This window comes from Marmota marmota, unplaced genomic scaffold (assembly GCF_001458135.2).
Source record: "Marmota marmota marmota unplaced genomic scaffold, marMar, whole genome shotgun sequence".
Taxonomy (NCBI): domain Eukaryota; kingdom Metazoa; phylum Chordata; class Mammalia; order Rodentia; family Sciuridae; genus Marmota; species Marmota marmota.
This window is the reverse complement of record NW_025999891.1, coordinates 197,393-210,856: the sequence shown is the minus strand read 5'-3', so window position 1 is coordinate 210,856 and position 13,464 is coordinate 197,393. Positions and strand designations below refer to the sequence as shown.

General features: G+C 39.4%; 1 protein-coding gene and 1 pseudogene across 8 annotated transcripts in view; one reads left to right on the top strand and one right to left on the bottom strand.

Annotated features, from left to right (window-relative positions):
• The window catches only part of LOC107155184 (aspartoacylase-like), a 104,684-nt gene that overhangs the window by 7,486 nt on the left and 83,734 nt on the right, over positions 1–13,464 (top strand). For 4 of the 8 annotated variants that reach the window (XR_007343716.1, XR_007343717.1, XR_007343715.1 and 1 more), the window contains exons 4-6: positions 669–776; positions 3,026–3,135; positions 13,077–13,383. Coding sequence is in view for 3 of the 8 variants with exons in the window: in XM_015500972.2 (XP_015356458.1) it covers positions 669–776; positions 3,026–3,135; positions 6,918–7,115 (416 nt within the window). In the remaining 5 variants the exon portion in view is untranslated. The other 4 variants (XR_007343720.1, XM_015500972.2, XM_015500974.2 and 1 more) reach the window with 4 other exon arrangements.
• LOC125613168 overlaps positions 1–13,464 on the bottom strand; it is an 84,952-nt pseudogene that overhangs the window by 59,089 nt on the left and 12,399 nt on the right.

Sequence of the window (13,464 nt, the reverse complement as noted above, 5' to 3'; positions counted from 1 at the left end):
GACTTGTGCAGGTGGAGGAGTATTCTGCAGGTGTAAGGATGGATGCTTGATAGCTACAGGAAACAGACCTGGAAGTACAAGCATAGTTTTATTGAGGTTAGAGGAAATACAAATTTTTCTACAGAAAATAAGAACCATTGCATTATCTTGTCAGAATGGGTTAATATTAAGTATAAAAATGTCCTGAAGTCACATAGGTTGCATGTTAACTTAAATTCATAGTTTATCTAGCTAGATTTCTATGACCAACTAGATGTCTTTCCTCCTGTGAAAGCTAAACATTAGGTCTGTGACAGTTTCTCTTTGTGGCCACCTATTATTTTGTCATATACAGGTTTGTCTACCTCTTTTCTATGTTATGATATTTAAATATTTGAATCGTATTGAAATAAATTTAAGAAAAAATAACCCTGAGTTCTAACTACTCAAACACAACTCTGTGATTTTTTTCCCTATTCTCTTCTAGCCTTTATTCACTTTACATTTATCACTATGCATATTTAAACATGTAAATATTCTGCTTTATTTTGTGCCTAACATTCTGTCTCAAATATTTTCGATGATGCTACTGAACTTTTAAATAATTTTTAATAATGGGGTTCTAGATATAATAAAACACTTAATTTTACAATACATTCTAATATTACTATTTTCCTTTCTGTACCTAGGTATAGAAGTTGGTCCCCAACCCCAGGGTGTTCTGAGAGCTGATATTTTGGATCAAATGAGAAAAATGATTAAACATGCTCTTGATTTTATATATCAGTTCAATGAAGGTAAATAGTGGGTAAGGGTTGTTTTGTTTAATTGTGGGTATTTTTTTTTAATTGTGGGTATTTATATTTATCTGTGTGTTAGGTTTCATTATTATGACCAAAATATCTGACAATAACAACTTAGAGAAGGAAAATTTTATTTTGGACACATTCTTAAAGTTTTAGTCCATGGTTGGTTGGAGCAACTGCTCTGAGCCAAGGTGAGGCAGACATCACGGCAGAAGGGCATGGTGGAGGGAAGCTGCTCAGAACATGGCAGCTGGGAAGCAGAGAGAAGGAAAGGGCCTCAGAGAAGATGAACCCTTCCAGGGCACACTTCCAGTGACCCAGTTCTTCCAGCTACTCTCTACCGGTCTACAGTTAACACCCAGTCAGCCTGTTCAAACCAGGTTGAACTGATTAGATTGCAGCTCTAACAATCAAATCATTTCACTTTGAAATATTCCTGCATTAACACAGGAGCTTTTGGGGGATACCTCATATCCAAGCCACAACAATACTATACATATATTATATATATATATATAGTGTGTGTGTATAGATATATATATATCTATACACATACACACACACACACACACACACACACCAGTGTACATTACTTAATTGTGTGTGTATGTGTTTAAAACTTAACCACTAAACATTGAAGTAGTAATTGAAATTTAGGTTGAATTTTTTGTGCTCAGAATGTTAGGTGTTTTTTCAAATTTTTATTCACTTCAGCTATTCCTCAATAACCAGAATAGACACATACAAGAAAAACAGTTGCTAAATAAACAACCCAAATGAAATCCTATTTTCCTATTAAACTCCATTTTAAAAACCAAAGACAGAGTAGGAAATATAAATGTTCTATTAAAGTAGAAAAGACGTTCAACATCATGAGTAATCAGAGAAATGCAAATCAGATTGAGAAACAACTTTTCCCATTAGATTGGAGAAAATAGAATATGATGATATTAAGTGTTGGTATAGGAAAAGGAGATACTCTCATTCCCTGCTGACAAATATTTGAATTGGTTAAGACACTTTAAAGGGTAATTTTATAATTATCTGCTATATCTACTTATTAAATTGTGCAAATCTTATGTCCAGCTGTTCCACATTTCAAAGAAACACAAGCTCATGAATACCCAATAGCTTGTACTTAAGGGTGGTTATTATAGCTTTGTTTGCAATGGACATGACTCAAATGTATATCAGTTGGTGAACAAATAATAATAACATGGAAGAATCTTCAAAACACATTATTGATTAAAAGAAAGAAAATTTAGACCAGAATATGATATACAAATTTACTTTAATAATAATCACTTGCTAGAATGCATATAAGTATAAAATTATTGACAAAACATAACTATGGTGACATATTTACTATGTAGTTCAGTGTCTGTGGGGAACATAATTCCTTAGCCTCAGATTGTGTAGCCCCCTGTGATCACAGGAACTTCTTCTGTGTTTGGCAATCCTTTGACTCGAAAATCATAAAAACCGAAAATGAGCTGTTCACCAACTTTGTATGAGGACAGGTTCTTTACTGTCTAATGGAAGTAGTATTGGGAAGGTCACAACATATTCAACAAGAAATTCTCAAATAGTAAGCGTGGAACTCTAATATGTTAAGAGATTATATCCCCAGGGAGAATGCCACAAACCTGAGTGGAAAACAGTTTACAAATCATAGTCCATAGATCCCTACCACAAGGCTGGGGAACATTAACTCAAGGACACTCTGCTCTCATTATTTTTGCATGCATCAGTCACCCTCATCTTGAATCTGGGCTACCCAGGTGGCTTGTTTTTGTGTCACAAAAGAGGCTTGAAAAGGATTTATGCATTTGGACATGCCCTCTAGTGGCTTTTGGGAACCCTGTGTGGCTATTGTGAGACACAGCCCGCACTAATCTGATTAAAGGTCACAGAATGGAAGACTCAGACACCCCAGCCACCAGTCATGCAGTTTGAACCTTCAGCTCCTGACTTGCAGTCCTAAGCTCTTTTCTCCCACACTGGATTTTGTATGTTCTGTTTTTTACATCAGTTCATCAGTGCACTGATAGGAATAATTGCAGAACTTTTTGGCTTTATATTGTTATGAACATCTTTAACTAAACTTAATGTGTTCTCCTTGTAACTGTCTTCATTTTGTTGTTGGTATTCTTCTTCCTGCCTTTCTTCCTTAAAGTATCAACTTCCCTGTTTTATAAGATTTTTTTTAGTTGCTATAATACATATTATTATTATTGTAGGAAAAGAATTTCCTCCCTGTGCTATTGAGGTCTATAAAGTAGTGGAGAAGGTTGATTATCCCAGGAATGAAAGTGGAGAAATAACTGCTGTTATCCATCCTAATCTGCAGGTAACTAATCTGCTGTTTCTTTAAAATATTGAAAATATTTTAATAATGTTTTACCTTTGAGTAGAAGTTCACAGTCCCTACAGAATTTTACATGCATTAGCTAATTTGATGTTCACAAAACCACTGCAGTGTAGAGAAGTGTATTAGCTTTCCATCACTAAAATGAAATGCCTGAGGCAATTAATTTATACATGGAACGGTTTTATTTAGTCTCAGTCGAAGATTGATTGGGTAACTCTGTTGCTTTGGGCTTCTGGTCTGGGTACTGAATGGTAATAGTGGGAAGTGTGTGTTAGAGTAAACTGCTCACATCTGAGGTCAGGAAGCAGAGAGCAGCTCAGAGGCTGGGTCCTACAGTCTCCTTCAAGAGCACACCCTTAATGACCTAAGGGCCTCCCACAAGGCCCCACCTCCTAAAGGTCTAGCACATCCCAGGAGTGCCATCCTAGGAACCAAGCCTTTAACACCTCAACTATTGGGATACACTACCTATATTCAACCTATAGAAGGAAGCTATTCAGACCTTTACTGGATAAATACTAGTTGAGTATAACCTGTATTGACTCAGGGGAAACATTAGTGAACACAGTCTATAGTCTCATGGAATTTATAGTCTAGATATAAAAACATTTAAACTATGGTCTAGAAATGATGATAACCAGATTCTGTAACAGAATAAAGAGGTGGGAGAAGGGTGGTCAGACAAGGCTTCTTACAAAAGTGAAATTCCTCTCCGAGTGCAATGGTTAGGAACTGTTATATCTTTTGTAATAAAAGAAAATGGAGACAGAAATTGGAGCCATCCCATAGCCACAATTATCAATGAAAACCACAGAACTAATGTCCTTGCAGATGACCACATTACTTCCACCTCCCGGTGGTCACAACCAATTAAGTTAGAGCAAGACAGAACCTGTTTCTCTGGGGCACTGCTGCCACCATTCCCTGACTCTCCTCAGAACTGAGGTATCTGTGTACACCCCCTGCCTGGACTGATCCATGATGGCAGAGTGAGGGAGGAAGAAGGGGGAGGCTCAGGAGGTTTAGTATGGAAAAGACAAAGAGAAAGATAGGGCAGAGCAACAATTCCAAAAAGTTAAGATGCCCATTCCCCACATGGAGTGTCCCACATATTCTCAGACCTGAGATGAGAGGTTACCTAGTGTGGGGCTTTCAGCCCTGACTGCAGGCTACCTAGAGAGCTTTCTAAAAATGAAAATGCCAGCACTCTACTCTGAGATAAACTGATCTTACTGTATGGATGAAAACCACTGATCCAATTCAAATCCCCATTTAATGACCCTAATTGTCATCTGGACTTGTAACTTTATACATCATCCTGCCCCAAATACAGACCAGGGAGTAATCCCTGCTTTGTGATTTAATGGGATCCTGGTAGAAACCAGAGCAAGGCACCTTCAGCGGTGTTTTAAAGGAGAGGTAAAGACTCAGGGAGAGAAAGGAAGAAAACCTTGTAGGTGACTAAAACACTCAGCACAGGAGACGCAGGCCAAGATGATGATGGCACAACATTTAATACTCTTGAGGAGAAAAAAAGCAATTCTGGGGAACTGAGAAGTGACATTGAGATCAGCAGCTAATAGCATTAGAGATAGGTCTCAGAAGTCTAGAAAAATAGTTTAGATTTGTATTTGATAGACAATAAGGAATGACTTGGTGTTCTACAAGGAGAGATCGATTGGTTAGTTATCTCAGTATATATTTTGAATGACTACTAAACCTGTTCTTGGCCCTGAGATTCAAGACAGGCAAAGTCCTCTTGGAAATTCCATATTAATTGAATAAGCAATACATAAACAGGTCATTTCAAACTGTAACAAGTATTATGAAAGAAAAGAACAATGTAGCAGAGGACAACAAAGGGTTCCAATTAAATGGAGTAGTCTCTGAAATAGTGACATTGAAACAGGAACCTGGAAGATGAGAAGCCAGACATGGAAAATAAGTGCAAAGGCCTTGGGGCTGGAACAGACTTGGAGGGTTTGATGAATAGCAGGAAGAGCACTGTCAGTGGAATATAAGCTGAGCAGAGTGGATGTTGGCCCTAGAGCCAGAGACACTGGCAGGGACCAGCTACCTGTCTAGATCTTAAGAGTGATGGACCTTAATTGGGGTTACTTATCAGAATTACCTAGGGGATTTTCTCCCCAGATGCTTGGAACCCATCACAAACTACTAAAGCAGTGCTTCTCAAACTCAGGCCACGTAAGAACCAGCTGAGGAGCCTTTCAAAAGTCCAGGTTCCCAGGTCCCAACCCTAGAGGTTCTGATTTAATTTACAAGGTGGACACAGGGAATCAAATGACTTCACCAGGTGATTCCATAGGACTCAGGTCTGGGGAGCACTGCACTACACGGGAACCTCTGCAGATGCAACCAACCAATGGGCAGGGAAGTTCCTTCAGTAATTCTGGGCATATCTCTGCCTGAAAAGCACTTGTTCAGAGCAGCATTCTCAACCAGGCTTACAGAAATCACCTGGGACTTACAGAAAGAAAGGAAGGAAGGAAAAGAAAGGAAGAAAGGAAGGGAGGGAAAGAAAAGAGAAGAGTGAACTAGAAAATTGAGAAGCATGAGGGATTGGAGGAGATGGGTGATAACATAGATGTTTTTATTACAAAGCTATAGGTTATATGACTATGCTATGTATATATCAAAATTTACAACTGCACATAAAATTAATGAATTTTACTATATATAGATTTTTAAAATAAAATTTTAATAAAAATGTATTTATTAAAAATAAAGCCACACTTTAGATTCTGATTTGATGTATCTGAGATGGGACCAGCCCTGTTCCCATGTAAATATATATTAATATCCCAAGTGATTCTAATGTATGGCTAGAGTTGAGACAATTACTGAGATGCATGCAGTGCTTTGCGTACTTCAACATTCTACATGTGAAATTCCTCTGTAATAGAGTTTAACATGTAAACTCTGACAATTTGTTAACATGAAGATTTTGATTTAGTAAGTCTGCAGAGGGGAACAAAATTTTGCTTTTCTAACAAACTCCTGGGTGATGCAAGTGCTTCTAGAAAATATTAGAAATGCAGAATCTCAAGGCACCACCCTGATCCTTAGCATCAAAATCTGCATTTTAGCAAAATCCTCAGATGATTTATAAGTACATCCAAGTTGGAGAAGAACTGTTCTAGACTTCCTATGATCGGACAACATTGGAACATCCTTCGATTAAAGGGCCAAATCCCTGGGGCAGGACCTGTCAGATAACACAGTTGTTAACATAATGTGGGGACACACCTGGAGTATATACACTTCGTCTTAGACTTTTCCCAAAACCACTCACCAGTTCTCATCAGAATAAAGTCTCCCTGTGTGCAAATACATGTGACTCATTTTTATGTCCCCAACAGTAGAATGTCTTGCAAACAGAAGGCTCTGAATGAATATTTCCTGAACAGAATTTGACTTCAGATGGCATAAAGTAGAATGTGCACTTAGGTGGATGTGAAATTTATTTTTCCTCTTAATATTATAAACCTCTTTGGCCACATTCAAGGCAAACTTGGTGTCAGAGAAACTCTAATTACACATGTCAACTATAAAAATTAACAGAGAAACTCTTAAAACTGCTGCCCCAAACAGTTACATGGTTCCAATGGAGTCAGGTTTCTCGAATGCCTCTCAGGACACCCTTAAAGGATCACTTTTTAAAGAACAGAATGGTATTTGTTAATCATCTAGAATCTGACATGAAAATTTTGTAATTTATTATTTTAACTGTCTTCCGAGAGGATCAAGACTGGAAACCATTGCACCCTGGGGACCCCATGTTTGTGACTCTTGACGGAAAGACTATCCTGTTGGGCGGAGACTGTACTGTGTACCCGGTGTTTGTGAATGAGGCTGCTTATTATGAAAAGAAAGAAGCTTTCGCAAAGACAACAAAAGTCACTCTCAATGCAAAAAGTATTCGCTCTTCTTTCCACTAGAAATCAGTGCTAGCTCACTTTTTGTGGGGAATCTTGAAAACAGACCAGTCTGTACGCTCCTCATGAACAGAGTTGTGCCTTATTCAAGTTCATGTTCATAGCATCTGACCCAGTCCCCAAGCAGTAGACATTCACACCAGTGTCTTAAAGAAAAGAATAAATTAATGAATGTCTTTTAAAGTTATCATATTTTATGTAGATAGCTTCTTCAAAGAAGTATGCTTCCTATTTCTGCATAGATTTTTATACATTTACACTTTGATAATTTAATATTCTTTAAAACAGCTTTCACTTTCAATGTATAAAAGATATAGCTACTATGTGCAAAGTTATTAACTTGAACATGGCATTAAATGTATGTTTTCAAGTAATGTTTAAGAGCCACTAAAAACTAATGGTGCAGACTATTTTTAAATTTTTCATGATTGAGTTAATGACACTATATTAAGTATTCAGTCCATGAACTAGCAATAACTGTGATATCCATAGTAGATTTTAGCTGCTATTCTTCAGATGACATGTTGAAGAGAAATGAGGGCTGATTATAAAGGTGACAAATACATCTAGAAACACTGATGTCTTACACTAGCCTTGAGAAGCTACCTGTCCTTCTCAGCATGGACAATTAGGAAGAGTCAAATTCCTCTCATCTGCTACTCCTGTTTTTGAATGAACACTCACTCTTACTCCCAGCCAAAGTGTGAGGAGATCTTTGGACTCCAGTAGCTGTCAGCTTAGGTGGTTAAGACTCATAACAGAGGACAGAGGACACTAATAGAAACACAACCTAATCCATGTCTAATCAGAACCCTAATCCATGTCTCTGGTTTGCAAACACACCCTTTCAAGAAATTCTCCCATTTTTTTTTTTTTAAAGCTGAAATCCCTCACCTCCCATGATTCTTGTCCTCAAAGGACCTCTGGCAAAACACTGCCTCCCTCCCAGCCCCATTCTCAAGGCCCTCCTCCTCCCTTCTTTTAGGTCATAGCAGCCAAGGAAGGAAAAACTTTATCCTATGATTTGAACCCCAAAGAAACATGTTTATGGCTTCAAATGTTTTACCAAAAATATTATAGGGGACTTACATAGATACATAAATGTTTTCATTCTTCCAAGGCCAACTCCACTAAGCCAATTTCACTCCATATTCATTGTTTTATAGAGCACAATTAAATGATTTCTAAATTTTGTACTAGAAAAATCATTGTGTACTTTGCCAAAAATATTTTCATTAGAATAAACTTCCCTTCGAATGTTGTAGTAAAAATGTGTCAATCTTCTTTAGCACATAAGTTTTACCCAGTATCCTTCCTTATGAATGTTCTGTTGTTTTTTTAATATTGAGTCCAAATCCTCAGGGTCAGTTTTTTCAGATGCAAATTTTGGCAAGGAAACTTTATCCTTCCATCGAGTTTTAGTAATTTGTAAAATTTATAATGTGTCATTTGGATCGCTGTGGTTTCAGTTTGGGGATTCATAATTTCTATTGAGCCTAATATTTCCTGACTCTATTGTTATAGTCTTCAGTGTTTTTAATTAGATGTGATTTTTTTTTTCTTAATCTACAACAATGGCTGGGTAGTTAGTCATTTTCAGTTTTATTTTTTATTACTTCTAACTATCTGCTAGCTTTGTTTTCTCATGTATAAAGTAGGAGGGCTCATAATAATAATGCTTCTGCTGTGGGGGTTACTGTGAGGATTAAGCAAGTTAATGCATATGAGCATTAGCTCAGTGCCTAGCACTCAGTTCAAACCTAGCACAAAAGAGCTCCTATCCTCCCCGACAACCTCTCTAGATTCATCTCCATTCCCATTCTCTCTGTTCCAAGGCACTTTGTGTTGTTTTATTCCTGAACACCTTCACCCAAACTGATTCTTCTCCCTAAAATTTTCTTCCTACCTTCTTGCATGTTTACCATCTTCCCCTGCCACCCACCCACCTCAGGCCTTACTCTAGTTAATTCCTGTGTTTCCTTCAAAATGCAACTCAAATCTCATTTTAGGTATGAAGCCTTCGTCTCTATCTGACTTAGTTGTCCCTTTGCCCTTCCTTCCATCTATGCCATCTCAAGGACATTAACAGAGTCTTTTTCAGACTGCAATCTATTAAGTGCCTAATATAGGTTAGTTGAATAAATGAGGGTATTGTGCCCAAATACTCTTCTCTACCTAAACATCTCCACATTCCACCAATCTCCCTGCCTTCTTTTTTCCTTCTTCCTCAGTCACTTCCTGGGTCTTCTCACCACCTCTCTTGAGTGAAACTCACTCCATTCTACACTCTTCAGACTGTTACTATATCTCAAAGGACAGCTGGAGAAAAATAGTAGAAATAAAACATACTTTTAAGCCTTTAATCCCATAGGATTAAACAGGGAAATGTTCCCACTCAGTAATTCCCCTGAGTGAGACATTTTGGTGGCTTCTCTTTACCCTTGAAATGAAGTGTCAAAGCCTTACCTTGATGGGACAAGCCCTACATGCTCTGGGCATGGCCACCCCTCTAGCATAATAATAATGCTTGTGCCATGGGGGTTACTATCACTTGGCTCCTTGCTCCAGCAGTTGGGCCACACAGGCTTGATTCTCCAGACCTCAGATGCATCAAGCTCCCTACTACCTGGGGGTCTTTGCCCATGTGTTTTCACTTCTTGAAAGTCTGCCTCACCCTCTTATCCCTTGACCCAGATGACACTTGTCCTCAGGTGTGATCCAGCCTAGGTTAGGCCCCTCTGTTATACAAATACACTAACTTTTATATCAGACTAGCACGTACCACAACTGCAAAAGTACTAATTTATGAAACTGGGGTAGAGGGCAGTCAAATATCTGTTTACTTAAACTGCAAAAGCTCTAAGGGAGCAGGGAGAGTGTCTTGTTCTTTGAAGTATCCGTAACTGAAGACTGAAGAAGTCGATCAGTCTTGTTGGATACATGAGATTGATCTGATGAGTGTGAAGCCATCCTAAAGGGCTTCCTCAGAAGAGCAGATTGTCTTAGAGACCACAGAAGATGACCCTGGAGACCACTAGATGCCACTGGGGCAGGAATGGTGTACCAAATACAGTTACTGCTCCAACAGGAAGAGCAAGTGGGAAGGGGCAGTGGGGAAACTCTGAAGACCGAGATGACCAAGGCCATGGTGCTGGGAGAGGAGCCTACAAGCCCTGGGGGCACCAAGGCAACTGGACCAGGGCACATCTGCAAGGCCTGCATTTGCATACCCCATGCAGGCACAGTCTGAAGGGAATCGACTGCTTAGGGACTCCCCAAACCTTTTAATACCCCTGTATTTCCACATATATTGCCTTCAAAAGAGACTCATAACTTACCCATAGAGACCTTCTTTATACCCCCAACCCCAACACAGACACAAACACAGTCCAGTGCTGGGAAGATAGTATTTCCTTAATACATCAGATCAATGACTTGGAGGCTGTCTATGGAGTATTTCACCCAGGGCTGCCACATAAGGCTTCCTGGGTCACACAGTACACAACTCCAGGGAAGCAAGGCTTTAATCCCCTAAATGCAAAGTGAATGGCACAGCCCAGGATTTTACACCCCATCAAACTGAAAAACATGATTGGTATTTCCTCTTTTGGCTGAGAAAAAGAACAAGGACTTGATTAGTAATGTAACCTTCCCCTCAAAAAAAAAAAAAAACAAAAAAAACTGGGGTCTATAGGGGATTGCTATGATTAACATATAATTAATATAAAGTAAACTTTAGAAAGAAAAATATTAGAGCCACCTTAGCTACATATCATAAAACATTTTACGATATTTAATGTGTCACCTGTGCCTGGCATAGTGGCCTTTTCTTGGCCCCTCAAGAAGGCTTGCCACAGTGAAGGAAGATATTCTGGGAATCACCTAAATCAAATAAATAATTCACTAAATGCCATATTTCACTTAATTTTGAATTGGTCTCATGTCTCACACCCATGAAGATAAAGCGGTATGGGGAAAATGAAGTTGAGAATAACCATCTTTACAAAATACTGAAAAGAATGAAAAATGCTCATACACATGAGTTGGGCTGATGGGCAATAAATATAGTAACAGTATCAGCTCTTTCATACTCATTTTCTCATTGCCTCCTCATGAAAATCCTGTAAGATAGGAAGGATATATATATTTATTACTGGGGATTGAACCCAGGGGCACTCAACTACTGAACCACATCCCCAGCCACTTTTTTGTATTTTATTTAGAGACATGGTCTTATTGAGTTGCTTAGGGCCTCACTAACTTGCTGACTTGCTTTGAAGTTGTGATCCTCCTGTCTCTGCCACTGGAGGTATGCACCATCATGCCCTGCTGTATTTTTTTTTAAGTCCCTGTCAATCACAACCAGGCCACGATTGGCCCTGAGTTGCATGTAGCGATGTCCTCTACAGTGCTGGAGTTTAGATGTATGGACAAATCTTATATAATTCCACTTACATAAAGTATTTAGACTAATCAAATTTACAGAGATGGAAAATAGAAGGGTAGTGGCCAAGGTGTTGGGGGAAAAGGAAATTATTATTTACTAGGTACAGAGTTTCAGTTTTGCAAGATTGGTTGTACAGCCAGCTGAATGTACTTCACAACTTTGAGCTGTACCCTTAAAAATGGTCAAGATTATAACTTTTATGTGTACTTTACAACAATTATATTCTTAAAGTATAATATATACCACAATATAAGACCATATACTCATAAACAGTGCATATACTTTGCCAACATCAGGTTGAAAACACTCTCTTGCTTATAACATCTGACATTTTACATAATTATAAAATGTCTAACCAAAATTAGGACTCAGCAAGTATGTTTATCTGTCAGGGTGGAGAAAAAAAAGTCTGATTGATCAACTGCATTTGGGAATGAAATGAGGAAGAATGTCTCCATCTTTCTCTATGCAAACAAAACAATTATGAAGCAAAAGAAGGGGTCTGGGGTTGTGGCTCAGTAGTAGAGTGCTTGCCTAGCATGTGTGAGGCACTGGGTTCAATTCTTAGCACCACATAAATAAATAAAGATCCATCAACAACTAAAAACCAAAAAAAAAAGGAAGCACAAGAACAGGACAAAGCACTGAAATTAGTTGTTGTATAAATACATTCTTCTCTGGAATCATGCTTCCTCAAAGGTGACAGATGTGTATGCAACTTGCATGTGGGGCAGTATTGCGCTTGGCCCATTGATTTTGCAGTATCTGGGTATCCCATTTGCCCACAGGGATAAAGAACTGGGTTCATGTCTCTGGAAGGCAGGTACATACTTAATAAAATATATAGATATTTGGAAACATTAGGCCCAGATTCAAGATCCCATAGACCCAGCCTCTTAAATGCTCAGAAGAGAGACTCCAGTCTGTGGAGCTTAGCATTCTTCATTCCAAGCTGCAGATTCTATCCCATTACCATGGCAGTAAAGCTGAATCAGCCTCTGTTCATTTAGTGACAGAGGTCACATGAGCCTTTGATGTTAGCTGCACTTGACCTCATTCAGAGAGGCTGCTGAGCTGGGCTTTCTGCCTGGGGCCCTGTGGCCATCAAATGTGCATCAGTTGGGAGTAAAATGACTAGTGAGCTGGGACTTCTACTGGAGTGTCACTGAAGTGCCATGTGACTGCTGGTGACTCAGTTCCTAGCTCTGGGAGCTTCAGGGGATCTGTACATGAGACTCAGTGATTTCTCAGGTGCCTTCCAGTCCTGATATGCTAGGTCCCAGATGGCAACTTTGAGGTCCCAGCAACTAGGAGGGGCTGCCCTGGAATATCACTTTGTAAACAAGACAGCAGAACCGGTACGCCTTTTCATGCTTTGTCTATGCTGCCTGCCACCTGAGGCTCTGTGACAGAGTGGATGGAGTCAGCCATCACTCTCACCAGATGGTAGGTGCTGTCCTGAGGGTTTCTGATCCACTCCACAGTTATGTGGCACATCTGTGTGCCCTTCTTACTAGACGCGACAGAGGAGATCCCTGGTATGTAACCGTGGCAGAAGGTCTGGACATGGTGAAATGGTGGAGGGACATGGCAGCCACAACAGAGGACTTGGGCCCTGCCTTTGAGGTGTGACCAAGAGGAAAGACCTACTTACAAGACAAAGTGAAACCAAGCATCTGACAGGATGGACTGCAGATCCGAGGGTCTCAGCAGGAAGATGGCGATACCCTAGGGACAAAGGAAAAGAAAAATTTGTCCTCTGCATGCCGCTCACTGGAGGACCTCAGGGAGGGAGTTCACCCCAGGACTGAGACTCCATGAGAGGTGAGTGTGCAAAGGTCCAATCAGAATCCAGTGAGGGACATGTAGGTGACCCCACAGTAAGGAGGGATGCATCTTCAGATC